Source organism: Balearica regulorum, chromosome 25 (genome assembly GCF_011004875.1).
Source record: "Balearica regulorum gibbericeps isolate bBalReg1 chromosome 25, bBalReg1.pri, whole genome shotgun sequence".
NCBI lineage: Eukaryota > Metazoa > Chordata > Aves > Gruiformes > Gruidae > Balearica > Balearica regulorum.
This window is the reverse complement of record NC_046208.1, coordinates 5,299,618-5,321,536: the sequence shown is the minus strand read 5'-3', so window position 1 is coordinate 5,321,536 and position 21,919 is coordinate 5,299,618. Positions and strand designations below refer to the sequence as shown.

At 45.6% G+C, this 21,919-nt stretch overlaps 1 protein-coding gene across 11 annotated transcripts in view; it reads right to left on the bottom strand.

Annotated features, from left to right (window-relative positions):
* Positions 1-21,919, bottom strand: part of ANKS1A (ankyrin repeat and sterile alpha motif domain containing 1A) — a 107,093-nt gene that overhangs the window by 44,881 nt on the left and 40,293 nt on the right. For 9 of the 11 annotated variants that reach the window (XM_075776029.1, XM_075776031.1, XM_075776033.1 and 6 more), the window contains 3 exons: positions 21,182-21,274; positions 17,163-17,280; positions 9,624-10,195 (listed from right to left, as the gene is read on the bottom strand). In XM_075776029.1, coding sequence (XP_075632144.1) covers positions 9,624-10,195; positions 17,163-17,280; positions 21,182-21,274 — 783 coding nt within the window. Of the gene's footprint in view, positions 1-9,623; positions 10,196-14,191; positions 14,403-17,162; positions 17,281-21,181; positions 21,275-21,919 lie in introns of those variants that run through there. The other 2 variants (XM_075776039.1, XM_075776040.1) reach the window with 2 other exon arrangements.

The window sequence follows — 21,919 nt, the reverse complement described above, 5'->3', positions numbered from 1 at the left end:
GAAACAGAAACACTGAGCAATAGTGATTCAGATAAAAGTCTATAATTAAATAAAAACACACAGAAACAAATGGCACACTATCTACCATATGTATGGTATTAGTGCATTATAATGACACCCTGCAGCATAAGCATAATTAAGAATATATCAGGATTCCCATTATAAATCCTTATTATTACAGGGTTCATAACCTATTGTACAAACTCGCCTGGGGCTAGAGCTCAGCAGACAAGATAGCAGTTCCAGCAGCATATTTTATTCTTGAAAGCTCCTTATAAAGTTGGGTTTAAAGGTTATCAGTATTTTGAAATTTCTGCAATTCCAAGTAAGTGTCAAGGGTTAAGACTTCATTATTTCTAAGTTTCTACAACTGATGGATGGGGCAAATTTGGTTTAAAATTATTAAAAATAAAAACCAGAGAAGCTGTTTCCACAGTTTAAAGACCCCTTTGAGTACGAACACCCCCAATGACAAAGCAACCAGCCTCATTACAGCCTAACAGGCTAGCTCTGAAAAGCAGGGGAGAAAAATAAGGTCAATAGACGATGCTGGGGAAGTGCAGGACGCCTCCATCTGATACTTCCATTTTGCGCCAATACTGCAGCAACAAACCCCAAATACAGCAAGGGTAAGATCAGCCACGAGCTGTACGGCTGCCTGAAAAGGATGATCCCTCCCGTACACAAAGCCCGACTCCCAACCTTAAATATCACGGTTGAAAGTCTGTGTCAGACAGTTACAAACACAAGATGCTGCTAGCTGTTTCCAACTGTTTTATGGATTTTCTAGTAAATAAGAACAAGTTATTTTGGGGTTGGTGGGAGGAAAAAAAAAAGCAAAGCTATTTCATCAAGATTTAGGATTTTCTTTTTTAATTGTTGACTTGTGAAATCATCTCTCAAGAGATGTGGCACACGGTCTGGAGGGGATGAAAGAGGTCAGCACAAGCAATGACTCAAGAAAGAATTGCACAACGGTGCTAAATACCAACACCCTGCACAAGAGAGATGGACTGAACGAAAAAAACAGCTTTAACTAGCCTTTTTGAGCATCTCAAAATTAATTTACACCACAATTTACACCACCACAAGTCCTGTAAATGGCAATTTACAGCCCCTTAGCTGACAGTTCTACATTTTCCCAGCTTCTCAATGCAGTGGTAATCGCACTGGCCCAACTCCTGCTTCTCATTTCAAGTTTAGGAAACACACGGTGAAAAGACACCTCAGACAGCCTTCCCCAGCAGTCATATCGAAATGAAGCCCAACCACATTTGACATGCTGCTTCACATTTATTAGCTGCACCTCTAAGCACTTGCTGCTTTTCCAGCCCGCAGCCCAGCACAGCGAGGCACGGCGAGCACCCAGGGTCGCACACTGAACTCGCTGCAGCTTCCAAGTGTTTTGCAGATTCACATTAATTGAGGTTTGACATGACAATAGTGCAGATAACAATAGAGGGGCCAAAGCCAGCAGAAAGGCAGCTTTTCTAAAAGCCAACATGACGCAGGCTCAAAATATCGCTGTGATGAGGGCGCTCGCAGGCAGCAGGCAAGCCAAGCCAACACTGCGTGCAGACGTACATCTGGGAGACAATATAGCAGGTGCTGCTTTAACAAGCAATTAGGTCCTGCCTGCTTCCCTGTTCATCGGGCTGATGCAAGACAAGTGATTTAAGGCATTTGTCCCAGAAAAGTCTTTGGTTAATGGATACCTAATATTACTAACAGATATTCCATCCCTGAAGGTGGAAGCAAGGCTGCTCAGATCTAGCTGGGATACATCCTTGGAGCAGAGGGATGGCTGGATCGCAGCATCCACCAGGTTCTCTGAAAGGGATGGATTTGCAAATATTAAGAACGGGAGAAGGTTCTGGGACAATACCTGTTGGATGCTCAGCTCAAGTACAGTCCTGCAAAGTCTGGATCTGGGCCATGAATCTCATTTCTAGATTGGTGACAGTACATAAACCACTTCTGGTTTAGTTTATGACGCTTCAGCTTATGTTCTCAACATAACCATCCCATAGAGCAGAAGTCTCATATTTCATTGCTCAATATATTCTGCATATACAAAAGATACACCAGCCTGTGTTATGAACTCAGCATAACAAATACCAAAGGCCTGGAAAACATAATGCTCAATTTATTAATTCCAACCTAAACTACAAAAGCAAGTCAGTTGTTTGAGGCACATTTCAACACTTGAACTTCAGAGTTTCCATGCTATATACTCCTCCAGCAGCATGTGCTTTCCACACACAACGTGAGGACTCACTGAATTTGTTATTTATTACAAGACATTCTGCAACTGTTCATTAGTGATAAAGGCGCACACATTTTATGGCTTAATGCGGTCTCTGAGAAACTCATTTGGATCAGGATCAGGGACTGTTGCCTCACACCACTCTCCAGTCTGTGTTTTTGTACAAAATCCCAAAATTACAAATCTGAACACATACCAAAAGAAAAGGAACTTATGGTATAAATTTGTATTTCACAACCAGCGTGTGGTGGATCTGCAGTTTCAGAGCACTCCAAGTATCAATGATTTTTTGACAAACACCCAGTAAAAGTCGACGTTAACATGACAAGAAAGATGGCCAAGTGCGACAGTGCATCTGCTCGTAACAGTGAAATGGCTGGACACTGGTTATTTTCAACTCACAATAAAAAAAGGCAAAACCCCCTTAAGAATACTGAATCAATTCACTGTCTTCACAGCTACGTTTTCATACTCTTGCATCCCAACACACAAAGCCAAAAAAGATGTTAGGCTCTTGGTGCAAAGGTTGTCTCTGGCTTGCAGGATGCAACGCAGGATGGTGAAGCCTGCTTGGAGACTTGAGATAGAGCTACAGAAACACTTTCGTAAAAATAAAAGCTTCTGAAGCGCTGGAAGATGCGATGTAAAGTGGAAGAGAACATAATGAAAGACTGAATTTAGTAAGGACACTAAGGCTGGACATTTCTGTTCCTGATAGAGAGTCCTGAAAACGCTAACAATCACAAGATCGTTGCATAACCAAAATATCTGTCAGAGCACGAATAATTTGCATAGAAGAATCAAAAGCTGATTCAGAAATACTGAGTTGATACACTTGAAAAGTTAACAGAAACACACAGCAGCAGCGGACTGAAATTGTAATATTATCCTAGAACACTGGAAGCACACAGGCTAATTTAGATCCACAGTCAGGCTGTAATTGGTGACCTATAAATAAGAGGAGAAAGAAGTCATTGTGCATTTAGATCTGTATTGAGGGCATTTTCACAAATCCTTTTGAATGCATGGATGGAAAGCTTCTTCCATGCACAGGGTAGCTGATAAGATGCTACATCTCACTATTTTGCAAACCTGCCTTAGGGAGAACCGCCGTGGATACCTGTCTAGTTCCAGATACATTGATACGATTCAAAGAGCTGGCAAATATAATTCTTGTTATGTCTAAGCCTTGCTGCTAAATACAGGAATAAAGTATACATGGTCTTTACATTTGCCTTTCAGACCAGAATACCAACCAATTTTACCAATAAAACTGGTAAAAATGTCTTAATTTGGCTTGGATTCACTTAGTTCAGTATTGGTTTATAATTTTGACAGACTGGCCATTTGCAATAGATACAAAGCAAACCTGTGCTGTGAGAACACAAAAAGTTTCACTTCAAAAAGTTAATCAGGATGGAGGAAATCTCACCACTGGGGGAAAAGGGAAAAGAGATTTGACATGAGGGGTGATGTAAGAATTCCTGACCCTAGCACAGGAAAAACAAGAGGAAACGTTGGGATCTGGAGATAATAGAATAATCAGCCCAATAATTAAGTCGGTTAAGATCCTGATGGACATGCTTGTTTGGAATAGCAGAAATCAGAACAAAAATACTGGCCACATTACTGCTTTTTCCCTAAATAAAAAAAAAAAAAAAGATACAACATTTCAAACAGGCAAAGGGAAAACTGGAATGAGAGCTTAGGAATGAGGGCCAGCTCTAGGCAAGGGACATTGGCCGAAAAGCACGCCAAGCACACCTCGCTTTGAAAACAGGCTCTGCCTGGTCCCACAAGCCAAACCGAGGGTGAGTGAAACACGAAGATTTAAACACCTGGACCAAAAAAGAATAAATTAAACATTTTAGGAGGCATAGGCTTCTGGCAAGCAAGGAGCGAGCCTTGTGTCCCACATGGCAGGGATGCTCTCGGACCATGCAGGACTGCGCGAGCCAGAGATGCGATGGCCAGCCTGCGTGCTGCAGGTGGTGTGAATATGGAGGCTGAACATATTGTTTTCTCAGCCGCGTTTCTCACTTGAAATACCAGTATTTTGATCTACAGCGTGAGCCATACGGGAGCTGTTACCCAGCAGGTAAGCTGCATAAGCTTGTCAGAACAAAAACCACTGAGCTTTTACAAGATGCAATTTCACCAGGCACTAAAATAGCAGCTCTCCCCCTGAATAACAAGAGAAATATTTGCATTTTCTTTCAACACCAGCTCGCAGCTCTGAATTTCAACTTCAGGGTGTCATTTTAAGGCAGTGGCAGGTTTTGCATCAAGAACTCTTCTGAAAGTTTCACATTTCAATGCAAATGTTCTTAATCCTCAACTGTAAGTGTGTAATTATGGCACTAATTCCACTAGGTACTTAAGCACCCAAGCAGTCCTGACAAGGTTAATGGAGCTCAAGTATTTAAAGCCACCCCATAGCAGCCACAACCTCAAACAACTCAATCCCCAGCTCTTCAAAACCTGTGATGGGAGACACGACAGATGTGCCATTTACGCCTGGCATCCATCCTTATGTGACATTGAGACCCCAAAAACAGGTCAGCAACAGGTAAAACACCACATCTGCAGTTACTGCCAATGGGAAAGAATTCCTCCTGCGGTGATACCGAAGCATGGAGCACCACTGCAATTATTCATAGGAGATGATGGATGTCCAGGGCCATAATTAGCTACAGAATATTCATTAATTCAACTAATTCACTTGGGGGAAAAAAAAAGCAAAGGGGTGGACTGTGCATCTCCTTTTTTCTAAAAAAAGCTAAAGTAAAATGCATGTTTTATTCAGTTCCCTAAGTTTCTTTTGAAGGAGTTTTAATCTCTTCCTAAAAGACCTAAGGACAGAACAAAAAGCAACTACCTCATTTTGTGAAATTGATGCTGGAACCTCTGAGCCCAGCGTTCATTACAAATTCAGCATCGGAGCCACTTACTTGATAGCAGGCAGCTGGAAGTGGAGGATTAAGGGATGTCAGGAGCCAGGTCTGAGGCTAATTCTCAGTAGCCTGCCTCACTCTTTGCCCCGGACACTTAACAGATCATTTTTCTTACTGACCCAGAAGAGCAGCTAACTCAAACAGCACCGTGCCTCAACTCCAGACGTCTCTGCTCAGAGTGTGGATGAAGATATGGGCAGGTGACATCAGACTGCACAGATGCATCTCCTGGATCATACACGTATCAAGAACAACCACACTGCAATCCTCAAAATAAAAACCTTTCCCCTGCAGCAGGGTGTCCTGGCTGCACAGGCAGGAGCACGGGGTACAGAGTAGAAACGAACAATGGAGACAACTGCAGAAGCAGCAGCTCACAAGAAACCTATTACAAAGGCACTAAAACTAAATTCCTGAAGCCAAGACTCTACCCAGCATCTCTGCGTTTTGCCGAAGCCAAACGTCTCCCCCCCTTCCTCCTCCTCTACAAACGGAGCCCATTATCCGCTCTTTGCATTTAGGGGTTTGCACCTTGTTTGGTCCTGTGAGAAGCGAGGCTGCTCCCCAGTACCCTTACATCACTTCTCTCAACCTGACAGCATCTAAGGGACAGAAAGTGTTTGCCACAGCCCGACTTCTCAAGCCAGCACAGTTTTTAGAGGACTATTTGACAACATCCTCAAGCCCAGCCATCATCCCTTGGCCGCTTCCCCCAGGAGATTACATCCCTGCTAATTACTCTCACTGTCAGGAAGCTGCTTCCCCAGCGGAGCTGTGGCAGCTCAGTGAATGATCATGATGAAGTTTTACTTCCTCTCGGTCAGGCTCTCTTTAGCACAGACACACTGATCTATCAAATGGATGAAAGGACCTGAAAAAAAAAAAAAAGCAAAAGAAGCTGGGGCAGGGGGAGAAGGAATCGTTTAACACCTAAACACGGCCGAGAGCGATCAGACAGCACGGGCTCAGAATAAAGCAAAGTTGTTGCGTACCCCTTAGCCTTTGTCAAACAGCTTACTAGTCACGTTACACATGTATACGTTGCCTTTCGTCCAAAGAGACCCGGAATAGCTTATCCCCAAGACAGAAACCAGTTCAGCCCCTCCTGGATCACACCCGGTGGGTGGGAGGGTTTGCTGAGTAAACTCCAAGAGACTCCAGTACCCATTTTGCATGACAAGGTTTGCCTGCCGACAGCGGGGCTCACACATGAACCCAGACAGATAGGCAGGGCTGGAGCTGCTCTCCGGAGGAGGAAGGCAGAGCAGACGCAAGTTAATGCACCCCGGAAGGGGGGCTGGCAGCTGAGTGGGGTGCCGGGAGCCCCCCTCCTCCTTCAGGAGTACAAACACAGTTTATTCTCCTATACAAAATTCACAGTGAGCTGTGACTGCCACACTCATCTCCCGGCCACTAAATATTTATAAGCCGATTACAAAAAACAAATTTATCACTTTAGCTCTCAGCCAAGTTTGGAAGGATTCAAGTATTTATGCTGACTAGAGCTCTACCCCCTTTCACACTTCCTCTCCCCTAGCTTGCTTGCCACTCAGAGGCATCGAGCATTTTCAGTCCTCACTCCTCTCCCTAGGCAATACATTGCTGTTTGCTTTATAATTTCTCTGACTTGCTTGCAAAGAGTTTCTGTCCAAGCAGGGGACACGACGTGTGCGTTCATGCTCCCATGAAGGAGCCGGAGGGTCAGGAGGCAGACGGGACACATGCTGAACATCCTTTGCAGGACGGAGCACAAAGCAGCACTGTCGGCATCTGTTATTTGGGCCAGGTCTTGGAGCTGGGGACAAGCTTTGCCAAGTGAATCATTTCTTCCCCATCCCACCCTTCTGGCAAAGCCGGCACCACCTTCCACTTCCAACAAAGGGCATTGGCAGCGTTCGGCTGGGGAAGGGACGTGACCCTTTGCTTCCAAGCAGCAGATTTTCCTGCTGTCCCCGGTCAGCGAGACTAGCTGAGCACAGTCCCCCATGGCCCAGAGCGATGCTAGCTCAGCCTCTGCCATGAATCCCATCTGTGCACGGACACAAACAGGTCCCTCCCCAAGTCCCCATGCCTCGAACAGACACACCTACTGCTGGCAAGGCCAGCGGGCAAAATCCTCAGCTTGTTTGCTACAGCTGCGTGTTGCACAGAGCTGCACATGGATCACTTTCCTCCTCAGTTGCCTGCATAAAGACTATTAAAATTAACAGAATAATGCATATAAATCTGCCATGGTTTCCCCTCAACACAGAGGAAGAGCCAAATCATTGCTAACAGGGGCAGCTCAACAAGGTTTTATATTAGTCTGGTAAATTCAGAGGCTGCAAGTTGCATTTAATTCAGAGCAGCTGCATTATCCCATTGAGGGAACTAATTAAATCTCCAACAACAGCACTACATTTATGTTTAAATCTCATTGTTGCCATTATGACCAGCCAGATCAGCCCCTTTCTGCACATAGAAATTACTGCAAAACCCTTCAAATGTTCCCCACAGGTGCATCTTTACCATTTCCTACCAATCTTAGGAGTCTGCTTTAGGATATTTTAGATCAAGAACTGGAGTCAGAATGAGACCCCAGTCATTGGAAATTAAAGAGCAAATCAAGCTAAAGACAGTGAATCACCAGCTGCTGACTTGTCTGCTGCCTTATGAGAATATTTCACTTCACATGGTGTTTTTCAGCAGGAACAAAAACATTCTGCAAAAAGAAGCTATCGCCATCTCGCAGATGGGGAAACTAAGGCAGAGATGAGAAACCTTTGTCCAGAATCATTTGAGCTGGTCCAACAGCCATGAGACCCCAAGGCAAATCAGTGCTCTAGCCACAACCAGATTAAAGCAATTCCAGGAAATGTTTAAATTACACCAGAAATCAGGAAGACAAATAAAACCATCAGGTTTTGATAGTACAAATTTTTTTTAAGTTAGACCTGACCCATTGTAGACAGATGTGAATTTTTCACATTCTTTCTCTGATTTGCTCACCTAAACATAATGGGAAGGAAAAGCAGATTTTCCTCTTGTGGCTTGTTAGGCTGACGCTGGGTGGAAATGATGCTTTTTGTTTACAAGCAGGGAAGCAGATCTGCGGGTTCATTTCTCCAAGCAGAGGAAACACAGGCACACTAACACTTGACCTCTGCTACTAGTAAAGTCGTGCAGCGCTGTAAAGCCAAAGGCTCCTTCCCTTTCAACGTTTGCTGTGAACGGTTCAGTTAGGCATGAAAAAGCACAGGGAAAATTATCTGGCCCCTTCAAATAAGCCTTCTGCTGCAGAGTCTTTCACTCACAGTCATAGTACAACTGACCCAGGTAATTCACAGCAAAGCCTCTACAACCAGAACAGCTACAGAGGAAAACAGATCTTGCAACCCTGAAACACTGCAGGGAGTGAGGGTATGAACTGAAAGATGGGCTTGTACTGAGGAGGGATTCCTGCTTTGCTTTTAGCATCTTTGAATATCTCCCCCCTCTTCCACAAAAGATGATTTTATTTGAGTCAGGATCGCAAAGGCGGCTGAGTATCACTCAGTGCACGGAGGACAGGTGAGCAGGGGCACAACCGTTCCACAAGTTCATGCACCCAGCACACACAGCTACGCACCCCCAGCACCACACCAGGGGTTTTATTTCCTTTCAGTGTACAAAGAGTGGTTCATCTGAGCTTATCTCTTCTGCAGTGCTGCTGCTCTACCAGCAGAGCATCATCTCCAAAGAATGTTTCAGTAATGCTGCGGTGCTGAATTTCAGAGGGACACTTAATCTCGCCTGAGTGGTTCACTAGGGCCAACTTTCTGAGCATGAAATATTTAACTATCCACAGGCCTCCTGTACTATAATAAAGTGACTTCTAACCAGCCTCTGAAATAAATATGCGAAGAGGAAAGCAGGAGCTATTAAATACACAAAACAGCCTAATTACTCTCTTCCTTCTATCCCCATGAACCCAGGACACTGCTTACCGCCCAGCAGCAGGGACCCAGAAACAAAACATCTCCTCCAGATGCTGGGAGAGTCCACAGGGAAGAAATGGAAAGAGGAGGTCAACAGAAAGATTTGAGGTGCACTGTTATCAATTCTCCCTCATTTTGGGGATGTAAAAACTCATCTGGCTTGCCTAAAAGGACTCAAGCCCTGTATTTGAGCAACTTAAGCTTTGAAAAGCCCCTCACTTCTTGCAATTCTGCTTCTCCCCCACTCCAGTTAAGCCTTTTTTTTTTTTTTTCATTTAACACCTTAAAGACTTACAAGTGAGCAATTGCCTGTTAATGTGATATGAGAGTTAGTAGAAGTAGTGAAAACCACCCAGGAACCCCTCCAAAGGCCACAGCAATAGAGAGGAGCTCATGCTGTACAGATTTATTCCTGGCACAGATGCTCTTAAGCAAAGTCAGCCTTACCTCATCCCACTCTGAAGCAAAGGACGGCGACTTCTCCAGCCTCTTCTTCCCAGTGCTGCAGTTCGAGAGCGATTCGCTCCGGCTCCCCATGGCATCGTCCTCTGTCGGAGAGCAGGTCAGAAGATCAGAGTCTGATTTAGACAAGCTGCGGCTGAGTTTAAGCTCGGCTTTGGGTTTGCTCCCTGGGTGGGCTCTGCCCACAGCTCTGTCCCCCTCTTCCTCAGCACCACCGGGGTGCTGTAGCACGTGGGGTGTGACTACAGTTTCAGGATCCGCCCGGTTGACGTGTGTGTGCTGGATGGTTGCGTAGACCACTTTCTGGTTTTGGTCTGGAGAGGTGGTCCGTACTGATCCAGAGGCAGGTAAGTCAGCATCCTCCAGCTGCATAGCAGGTGGGTGGCTTGTAGCTTCTGTGCCTCTTTTCTCCGTGGAGGAAACGAGCCTGAAAGGGTCCTCACTTATCTCACAGATCGGGGAAGAACCATGAAGCAACCCTGAAAACTGCTCTGGAACCTGGATGTCCTGGCTGTCGGCAGAATCCTGGCTGCGGCTGCCACTGCTCCTCCTGTGGTCTTCAAGAGGATGAAAACGGGGGGGGGGGAATTAAAAACATGGAAGAAGCAGCAAAATTCCAGCTCCCCCCCTGCCCTCCCTCAGCGAGGGAGGGAGAGAGAAAGAGAGAACAGTTCAGTATTGTTCCGCATGCTCAACTTGTACCCAAAGTCATGGCATTTATGAAATTCCAAACACTGGCCTGATTTATGCAATCTGGCAGCTCTCCTTGTTGTTTTATTCCTGTTAACACTAACTATCAGGCCTTGCTATATAAGGCTAAGAGAAGTGCTAACTATATCCTGCAGAGAGAGCGAGTGAGGTAGGAGAAGCAGAGACAGAGGCTCCTGGAACATCTGATACGTTTCCATAAAGGCCAAAGCGTTATTTAGAGCAGCACTCCCTGCTCTTGGCACAAGCTGCAGGGTGGGAAAACTTCTGGACTGTAATCAACCTGCGAGTTCCAAAATCCGTTCCCAAAAAAAAAAAGCCACGCTGCTTTCCTCCCTAGTGGTTTCCAAGCTTAACCTCTCCTCCTTACTCAGGGGAGAGAAATAAACAGTTTATACAATAAAAAACTGGACTAAAAAGTCTCTCTCTCACAGGCAAACCACTGAACACAGACTGATCTACTAAGGCAGAGCGCTGCATGGAGTACCGGCTGTCCCAGACATATGACACTGTTACTCAGCTACTCCTGCACCAGCATCTTTAATAGCAGGTACCAGGGCCCTGGATAAATCATGAATAATTGACTGATCCCAATTGTCAAGCGTGTGCACAGACATACGTGTACTCACCTCGGCCATGTTACACACATGCATTTGAACTGTAAAAGCAAAACTCTGTAAAGCTAAGTAGAACTTTTGTTTACCAAGGATTCCTATACCTGCCCATAACTGCTTGCAAAAATTAACCGCTTCCATTTAGTGCTGCAGAAACACTCTTCAGTCTGAGGACGCAAAAACCAACGCTGCAAAGGAACAATAAAGCAAAGCAGCCCGATAACATGGCTCTGAAATGCAAGGAGGATGTTTAGATGTGAAGAGGAAATTGCTTGCTTTGCAAGACAGCAGCTCTCGGAGGCCAAGGCAGAGAATTCCTCATTTCAGTGAGGCAAAATACACTAATGAATTTTACTTATCTTTAACTAAAACCAGCCTATTAGCAAAAACAGTGAGATCAACTCCTTCCTCCCAAGCATCCTTTCCAGCACCAAGCTTCACCAGGTCATTTTCAAACACTACCACCCATCTGGTTTTGTGGTCTGTCCTCACACCAGAAATGAAGCAGGAAAGGACTGAATTAGTCATTTGTCTTTGCAAGCCACTTCAGATCCCAGGGTTTCATGTGCCCTGTGTTTGATGAGCATAGCTAGTCCCTCTCGCAGGCATTTGTTTACTCCACAGAAATGCTAAAAGCAGCTTGCTCAGTTGGCAGCTGAGTCAGGAACAGCAAAAGCCTGAACGGAGGTTAACTGCCAGGGCAGCGCGCCGGCGGACCTCGCTTCTCGCTGGGATCAAGTGATGCGAGGGCTTATTTCATTCTGGATCCTACGAGTTAAAGATTCCAGGACAATGAAGTAGTTGTTGATTATCTTGCACGGGCACATAAACCACAAGTTCTGCAACTGAAGTTGCCAAGGGGGAGGCACATTCCCTGCGGGCAGGTGGCGTCACCAGCATCATTCCTAATGCTGGCAAGGAGTGTCAGCCGCAGCACCGCATCAGGGGATCTCAAGACCACGTTTAGTTACTGTGCTTAAAGTTATGAAGCTGTAATGGTGGAGAGAAACCTTAGAAGAGATCAGACATGCTGCATTCATAGGACAGACTGATATTAATAAGAAAAAGCTACCAATCTAGTAAGAGGGACACAGCATTGACGGGACGGTCACATTAACCTGATGGGAGGGGAAAACTTTGATAAAATCAACAGCCTTTCTTCTTAACCTCTTTCCTTCCTTGGAAATAATTTCTTCCGTTCCCCAACTTAACCTTTTCTGACATTTCTGCTGAAGACAGAGGGGCAGCTAGTGAAAGTTTATGCCATGTGCTGGAACACTTGGGTCCAGCCAGAACAAAGTGCTCCAAATCCAGCTCCAGCAACTCACAAAAGGGCTCCTGTTGAGCAGAAGTCACAGCCGCCCATTCATCCTCGAGCCAATGAAGCAGGACTTCGATACACAAGGCAACTGCCAGGGAAGGAAGGGATGAAGCAAGGGCAACAGCACTTGCTCAGATTATGTGAGGAACATCTTGAAGGAGACATTTCAGAGCATGTAATGCAGGCCTGTGCTGAAAGCTGCAGACAGAAGAACCAACACAGGCAGGAAGAGCAATCTCACTCCTTTTTACCACTGAGGTGCTCATGGCAGGAACGCAGAGGGTTCCCCAGGGGATCCTGCGGTTTTCAAGGAATCCTTCTGGGGTTTCAAGTGAAGGTGCCTCAGGATGGCTAGCAGAGAGGCCAGAACATCCACCGGCCACCTTGGGAAGGCAGACCTTCTTGGGATAGGTTACCAACGTGATTCAGCTGATGTGCTGATCACTTTTCTCGTGGCAAAAACAGTACTCATTTCTCCAGGGTATAGTGAATTTGGAGGAGGAGAAAATAACATTTAGGTGCTAGAAAAGTAGAGAGACCCCAGTTCTATCCATCTGCTGCACTTCAAGGGATTTGAAAGCATCCTCCTCCAGTTACACCTTTTAACTCAGAAGGGGAGTCATCCTTAACCCAGGGACTTCTGTCCAACTCCCTCAGCTCATTTTATACCCAAGCACAGACATCCACCTGGTCCCAACTTCTTCAGCCAATGCCTGCTGCAGGTTTCACCGACAGGAGGAACTTCCAGCACCTAATGGGAACAGGAACCCCTTTCTGGGCACACACTGTCTGCTTCCCAGGGAGGATTCAATAAAGAGCTTCCCTGCCAGCAGCCTGATGATTCCAGATACGAAGCACTTCCCTAAACTCGTAGCACTAAGCTGCAACCGCCCTGCCTCAATTGAATTTCTTTCCCTATATATCATCAGCAGGATTTGTTTCATGCCCCTGGATTAGAATGAAGCTGTTATTGCAGCTGCTTTTTGCTCAAGCTCCCCAACCTTAAAACTGACGAGGGCATATGCTAGCCTCTAAGCGTTCATATAGAAAAAACTCCCCATGCTACATCATGCCAGAACTTGTCAGTGAGGAGCATGCAAATCTATCTCCTGTGACATAGAAGGCCAGAGAAGAGAGGGAAGCTGGCCTTTAGGGTGCTGCTTTAGAGGTGCAAAAATCACCCTCAGCTGCAGTAAAACTAAAATAAAAGCTCACTTACACCATGAGGTACTGCATGTGGAACCCAGAAGTGTACAGCGCCTGTATTACTCTCATCAAGCTCAGAAATTTGGGCAGAGTATCCTCCAAAAGCTACCGGAACTTGTGCTCATTTGTACTGCTCCTCCTATTCCCCTTTTAAGAAAGGACAATAAAACACTGCCATAGTTGCTTAGAGAGATCACTAACATGACTCTGCACAGGAGCTTCTAAATACATCATGACAGCAGAAATATAGGCTTGGACCTGAGATGCGAGAGAAGGGTCTGTCCTCCAGCCACGATAAAACCAAGGGAGGGCATCCAGGCTGTGGTTCTACACTGTCGCTCACCTCAGGGCAAACCAAGAGGTTTCTGTCCCTTCCAACCTTTGTTTGGAACACCCATGTGTCCCCACAGATTCCCTACAGTGACACCCATCCCACCCTTCTGTAGCCATACTCTGGCTCTGTGAAAAGATATTTTTCTTTAAATCTCTGGGCAGCATGTTTTGTCTTATATCGTTGGGCCAGATGTCTGGTTTAGAGCACAGCCATACATCTGGGTGAGCCAGTACAACCATAAAGAAAAACTCTAGCAGGAGGAGAGGCAAAAGTAGGGAATTCGAGCTGGGCTTCCTATGGAAGCAGCACAGCAGAACCTCAACAAATATCAGGTTTTAAAAACCGCCAGAAGGAACCAAGTCAGTCCTACCTGCAGCTGGTTACTGCTGACAGCACTTGTGGATGACTCTCCCAAGAAGCAAGACAGACATCAAAACTCAGAAGTATTTTCCGTATTCATCCTTCAGCGGATCTCTCTGAACACAGAAGGAGTTGTACAGTCTCCTCCCGGTCAGTTCACCACTCTTGGCCTATTTACAAGTCCCGTTACAAGGTCTGAATGCCCTGACTTCATCCATGAGATCGCATGTAGTTTCCTTACCAAAGGGGATGGGAAAGCATTTGGCTCAAACCACTTCTGATACTCTGCCCAAAACATTAGGCCAACTTTTCCTAGTGCTCCAGCATGTGACAGCAAACTGCTGTAACATACACAAAAGGCAACCAAAGCCAGGCAGATAATACCACATTCATCTAGTCACTGGATACAAGACAACTTGCAGCAAGAGGAACAAAGGCAGCTATCACATATGAAAGGCACCATTAAAACCAGCGTGCCTGAAATTCAGCCTTTCTGCTGCCCTGAAAAGCCCTTCTTGAGAGCCTGCAAGGATTAGATTACTTCTCTTCTGACCAAAGGCTCCTCCAGAACTCATCAAGTAATATCTAGAAGCCCAGCCTCTCAGATCAAGGGCCAAAAAGCAATTCAAAGCCATGCTTCAGCCTGCTCCTTGTCTTGGGATTGAGTGGCTGCCTTTGATGCTCCAGGACCTTTCTGATCCAGAGGTGGGAAAATTCTCCAACACCCCAATTAAGTGAGTCCCTCACTCAGCCCCTGTTTAACTTTTTGCCAAAACGACCCTGCTACTCCCTAAACGCATCATATTCTCCCCCAACAGCATATACCTTGCATTTCCTACTTATCCAGGTCTGCTTGCACATGCCCTTCTGGCATCTGACCCCAACTACTGCGAAAGCTGGAAACGTTTGCTTTTGTCCCCAGTGTAATAAAGCAGATTTCAAAGCTGATCCACCCTTCCAGAGCAGTTATGAAACTCACGTGCAGAAAAAAGCAACCTGTAATGCAGTGACAGAAAGCAAGGATGAACACCACAAAACAGAAAAATAGTCAGTGCTAAACACAAAAGAAAGAGAAAAATAGTCAGTGCCTCATTTCCTGCTGGGGTTGAGAAGCCTGAGGTCCCTGAGAGGACAAGCAGCAGGTGAAGGATGGCATGGGGCCCTGTCAAAGCTCAGCTGCTCCTGCAGTATACAGAGACCTGACAGCTGGGGACACTGCCACACATGCCCCAGGGATCACTCCGAGATGTTCTGGAAAACAGCTGGTACCCTCTGGAGAAGCAGGGCAAACAATTGTGTCCCCTTCTCCAGGTCCACCATGAAGAGCAACAGGAGATAAGAAACGCAAGAGATGAGAAATACATTGGCTGGGCTCTTCCCCTTAGGAGCAGCTCTTCACCTCCACCAGATTGAAGGCTCCACTGCATTCGTCATGATGCAAATTGCATTTAAAAGAACGGACAAGTCCTGGAAAATGAGAAAACTCAACTGCATCCTTGGATTTCTCCCACTAAAACAGTGGAAAGGGCTCTAGGGTTTTTTTACAAACACAGCAGCACTTTCCACAGACTGCGAAGCCTGAAGTCACAGCTATTATTTTTCTAGCTGTACATTAAAAGACAGGACTCTGCTCCAGATCCTTAACAGGCTAAAGATGCTTCCTGCAACCTCTCCATGAAATGGGGCTTAGATGGCCTACAGTACCGACATCTTCAGGTGTTCAGGGGAAGAGATCTGCATCAAGAACAAGCAGATGCATTTCTTTGAGATTTTATTTAATCTGACACATCTTCACTCATATTAATCAAGCCTAGACATGGTAGCCAGAGAAAGGAGCAAAGCAGTCAGGAACAGCTCACACTTGAATAACCAGCAATAACTGCACACTGAAAAGATAGCCTGAAAGCTTCTGGTTCAATGGCTGTCACCCAAGGACTATTCCTGGCCAAGACTGCAAAGCACCAACCTGAAAAGCATCCTAACTTCGCCTCCGGCAGCGAGTGGCTTTGGCAAATGCTGGTGGGAAAACAATGACCTCTTGTGCCACCCTATACAAGTTAGGAGTGCGGCGGGACTCAAGGAATGAAAGCTATCGTGCTGCAAGGAGGGAAGAAAAAAGAGCTGCAGGTCTTATAGGGCAGTCGATGAGGCATCACATCAAGTCCTCATTATCCTCTGTTCATCCTCAAAGTGAGATGTTTCCAGGTTTAGAGTCCAAACTAAATCCTTCCAAATTCCTGCTCAGGACTTTTGAATAAAGCAAGAGATGTTTTTCTGCTAAACAAATCTTTTGTTATTGTTGTTGAATTAAAGCCAAAAAGCCCAGCAATAGCCCAAAACAAGAGACAAGGTGTTCCCAGCTCCTTTGTAAAGCACAAAAGTCCCTCTGGGAGGAGAGAGACTAGTTGGATACTTAACCTGGCTATATAGTGGATTTTCAGTCAGTTCTAGAAAGGGTCTTGTTCTACACGTGTTTGTTTTCCTCCTTTGTTAGTTTACATCTCAAATTAGCTTTAATACACAGTGGGATGTTGATTTTAAGACCAGCATAGCAGGGCCAATCATCTGCCGATATAAACATGCAACGCCAGCAGGTCTTCAAATTCAGCTGGATGGAGACTACGGTTCATTTAAATGCTTGCCTTGGTTCATCTCACTTGTAACAACACAGCACAGCCTTCCACCCCTCTGCATTCACTTGACTGTGCACAAGATTTGCTTATTTTCTAAGTTAACTGAGTACATCCTCACAATCTCTTAGTTGTCAAAATAGCAGAGCTGCCCTTCCTCCGTGTACATTTTGTACAGGAACGTTTAGATCTCTCCTTTATAAAAAGTGATGATTACCAGGAAACAAAACAATTGCAATCCCGACCCCAGCCACCCCACCCAACAAAGTTTAATTGTTCTAGTTACTCTTTGCCCTCTATTTTTTCCTTAAATGCATCTAAGCAAACAGCTCTTCTTGGATGGTCACTTACCTTTTGTTTTCCTATCCACTGCAACTGGCTTTTTAGTTTCTGCTGTAAGCAACAGCTCGTAAGGGTGTTCCTCTTCCTCAGCTCCACTTCCCCTGCTCTTTCCTCGTGCAACAGAGGCCTAATGAAAAACAGCATAATGTAGTGCTCCACAAAGCAATGCTATTTATCCCAGCAATAAAGCACAAGGCCTCTTTATGCCATGGTTTAAGCAAGGAATTGGCAGAGGCAACACCTTCTCTGTGGAGTGTGATCCAAAGTGTAATACTCCGTTCTTTTTTTCACCCTCTGTCGTGAAAAACCAGATCCCCTTTATTTTCTAGTATTTAAGGTTGCTGACAGCTTTCTAGCACTGACCAACTGATTCACTGTGCAAGGTCTGCAGACAGCCTGGACGGGGGAAAAGAGCTGAGACCGTTATTCCTGTTCATCCCAACTCAGACTTAGTGTTGCTATTGGAATTTGCATCGTCATTCACTATTTAGTTGCTGGCCCTATTAGGACATGGCTGGGGAAAAAAAAAAAAGCCCAAATCCCGGCCGCCTTTTCAGACATCTCAGATCTAGCATTTCTAACCTCAGGATGCACAGCGTATGTAGGACTAAAGAGCCCTCAGGCAACACTGTGTAAACTCAGTTTAACCTCAGGATGTGCAGCAGCAACTGTGCTCATTTAAATCCCAAAAAGCCTCTGATTAGAGCTTGTTTGTAATATTGGCAGACCCTCCAGCAAGCTGCTCTGGAAAGCCACCAGCCATGTGCAGGGATGCGGTCTCGATGCAGGATCCAAATGAGTCTTGCTGCAGACGCGCACATGTTAGTCTACCCCAATGCCAAGGATGACAGGCATCCCATATCCTTAGAGAGCTACGGTGCCATTCCAGTACTAATGGGGCTAAACTGGGCTTGGTGGCACTGTGCCTGCACGGTCAGCTGCCTTTCAGCACCATCTCCTGGCCAGACCCCGGCAGGTTGGTGCAACTCTGTCCCAGGTGCCATGTGTGCCTACAGCCAACCGCTGTGGGGTCAAATCCAGGCCAGAAAGCAAGTGATCCCTACTGGCTGCCTCGACAGGGAAGAACAGGTCTGAACAGAACATTCCCCCAAGGAGGACTCTCATCCTACTCAGACTCCTGCAGCTGCCGCCGTCTAGACAGCGGACTAAGCATCACCTCTAATTTCTTCCCCAAAGTGAAAGCATCAGAGTTGCTTCAAGGACAAGTAGGTACCTACCTGACTGCAATCCAGCCAGGACTCCTGCAAGCTTAGGGAGCCTTGGAAAGACACACAGGAGTCAGCAGCGCAGACAGGAGTCCTACATCTGTGTGCTGTTTCTGCATAAGCCCAGCTGGCTTTTAGATCAACTTTCTCAATGGGAGGAAACGGGCCATGTCCAGTAAAGAAAGTATTTATACTACCTGCTTCAAGCATGAGCTGTCAGGCAGACCTGCTCCTTTTCAGGTGAAGGAGCTCATAATGATCAAATTAAGGGAAAAAAAAACCCAACAAACTTCTGACCAGATGGTGGCACAAAAACATCAGACCGGAACAGTAGGTAACAGGCTCTCTCGCCAGAGATCTTGGAAAAATACTGCACAGCAGCAGCCTGTCGTAACAGTTGTAGCCTGGACCTCAAGCCAGGCGTTAGTATACTCCTAAGACTCCTGCAGATGATGATTATTGTGCTGTCCTCTTTCAAATGTGAACGTGTTCGAAGGCAGTAGCTGCCTAGCAGCACAAAATTCCCAGCTTTTGCTTTGTAAACTTTTGTGCATGCATTTATAGGCCTGGTTACACTCTGTTTTCTCCATCTCTCATCCTTCCAAGCTTTAAATAGAATTTCAGGTTCAAATTCACTCAAAATGAAGACAACTGTTTGCTGGAGAACCATGCTTGCTCTGTAGGCTCTGCAACCAGGAGTAACAAAATCAAATAAAACTTTCTTCCAATTCATCTTTCATTTATTTATACATGTTGGCTAGCATGTATAAACATTCCCTATTAGCAAAGCCCAAAAACAAGGTGTTGTTAGTAATGAGCGTGCTCTTGAAAGTATATTTAATCCACAGCAGTGGACTTTGAAAGACTTTTTAAGGGGTAACTCAGCTCCTTTCTCTCTCCTTCCCCAGCAGAGCTGCAGACCAAACTGCTGGAACAATCATAGTGCCTTGTCTTTTGTCTGTACTTCCTTTCCGGAGATGAAACAAATGAAATTGAAGTTTAATTTGACAACACAGACTCTTATTCAGCTACAAACCCAGAAGGTTTCTGCAGATAGTGAAAGGCAACACTCAAGCACCTCCAAACAATCAGCTCTTTTGCCTGTTTGTACTAATGTTTTTCCATGATGAAAGTTAAAAAGTCTCTTGTTTATGCACATCTGCTTTGACTGATAGCCCCATCTTGGCAAGGGAATAAAAAGACTACTTTTGAAACTAGAGCTTGGCCCAACCCCAGAATATTCAATGACTAACTGTCCTGGCTTTAATTGAGAGCAGGTCTAGAGGATGGCAATCAGGATGCTGCAACGAGATGTTTACAGCATTCCCTAAGCGTATTCCTGTTCACGCCTGCCCAACCCAGAGAAAACATGTACTGAGATGATAAATAATGGGCAAGAGTCAGAAAAGCAGAGCACCCCAGAAGCAGCAAGCAAAGAAAAAGAAACTGCCTTATCAGCACATCTAGAAGGTCATTTCCAGGTAGCGACACACGCTGCCTAGAAGTTATATCAATGAAATTGGTTGCAAATCAAGATCTCCCCAGTGAGTCACTTTGTGTACAAGTCTATTTGCCAGCAAGATTTCCTTTAACGGATCATGTTTCCAAAGCCATTAATGGCAGGACAACGCAGCAGGTGTTTTATAATTGAATATGGCAAGATAACTCAGTGGGAGCAGTCAACGCATGTTTCGCTCCCTCGTGTTTATCATTATGAACAAGTTCTGCTTCCCAATGATGCCATGACGTGCTACGCAGCTCTCCTCTGCCCAGAGCCGGCCATGGGACTGGTTATCACACACTGCAAAACCGTTTTAACAGCAGTGAAGAGATCAGGTCACAAACTCACATTTCAATTTTACTGTTTATGCACTGTTTGGAGCTTTATTGTCTCTATAAAACGTCAGTTCTATTAAAGCAAATAATGTTTACTCATGTCTCACATAGATTTGACATACTTGAGAAAACAGATCACATTTATCTGAACTTCAGCAGATTGACACATTCACAGCAAAGCATCTGGTGACGTGGAGTCTATTCCGGCAGCTCGAGGCAGCACACACTCCACTCGGTTTACGTACAACCTACTGCATTTGGAAAAGCAAAGAAATGCACAAGACTTGGTTTTGCTGTGAAGATTTTCCTGGGTGTCAGCGGAAGTTGCCATGGCAACACACCCCATACACCGGTCTCCCGGAGAGCCCTCACACCTGAAGTTCACAGGCAGGTGAATAAAAATGAGCAACAGGAAGCCCAGGAGCAGCAATGGCAGATTAGGAGAGATCTAGTTTCATCAAAAAGCAGCTCACACGCATTGACCTCTGCAGAAGACAGCTTTAACATATGCTGGGCCAGATTCTCAGCTGAATTCAAGCCCCTGATCCCTGTACACGCCAGTGGGACCCACAAGCCCACGCATGTCCTCCACAGCTGGAAGCTAAGAGGAAGCAGGAAGCAACGGCCCTCTGCATTTCAGTCTCAAGTGAAGATGCATTTGGTGGGATCATTACAAGTGGGAAACAGTCCACATCACAACGTGATTCAGAAAAGTCTCTTCCTAAGGGAATTCTCAGCCAAGAATAGGAAAGTAAGGCTAAAGATCAACACAGAGGTGCCCTGGAAGAACCGCACAAAGGAAGTTCCCATGGCAAGTGACAGCAGCAATGCTGGAGTGAAAGAAAACTTCACATTCACAACCCAATTTGCAAGGAAGGTAATATCATAGTTGACTCCTCTCAAATTATTAAAAACTGTTCTTTAAACCATATTCTTATAAAACATCCCAGATCAAGTCCCACGTACCTCACAGGAAGTGCCATGGCCTATCTTCTTCTCCACATGCTGATCCTCTTCTTCATCAGGTGGAGGCTTGGCAGGCGGCGGCGGACGTTCTCTCTGCAGTTTAGAAGACCACTGTCAACTGCGTTCTGTTAAAGCACGTCCCCTTCTGCTTCCAACAACTTCCACTACCATCCATACTGCTATGAATGCAGCATGGTAAGGACCTCCTCAAATTAATCTGGATGGAGCAGAAGTTCAGCCCTAAGAGCACAGAGCTTAGCAATGGCTGCTGCCTTTCTTCCTCCTCTTCCTCTCCAGCAGGATACCTATTTGGGCAGAGAGCCCTTTCTGCAGATTCAGGGTACCGCAGTCCTGTGGACGGACTGTTGCTGCTAACAGACCACCCACTTCTGCTCCGCATCTCAGACCCACGTGAGCACCAACTGTGCTTTCAGGAGAACGAAGCTGCTGGGGTAGAAGGTGCTGTTTACACAGGTTTATTGCTTCCTTACTCAAGGCAGTTCATTCAGACCAGACTGGTAATCTCAATGGCACAGCATTACGCAGTGAAGGTCAGTAACAAACTCATGCAAATGGGAAGAAAGGGAAGACTCAGCACTTGTGTCTTAATGACACAGTAACATAAGTGATTCCAGAGGCACCTCTTATAGTGAAAAGCCCTAGAGATCAAGAGACAATGCTGCACTGCATTCTTCAAATATCCCAAGATGGCCTGTGGGCAGCAAGAGCTGCACTGCC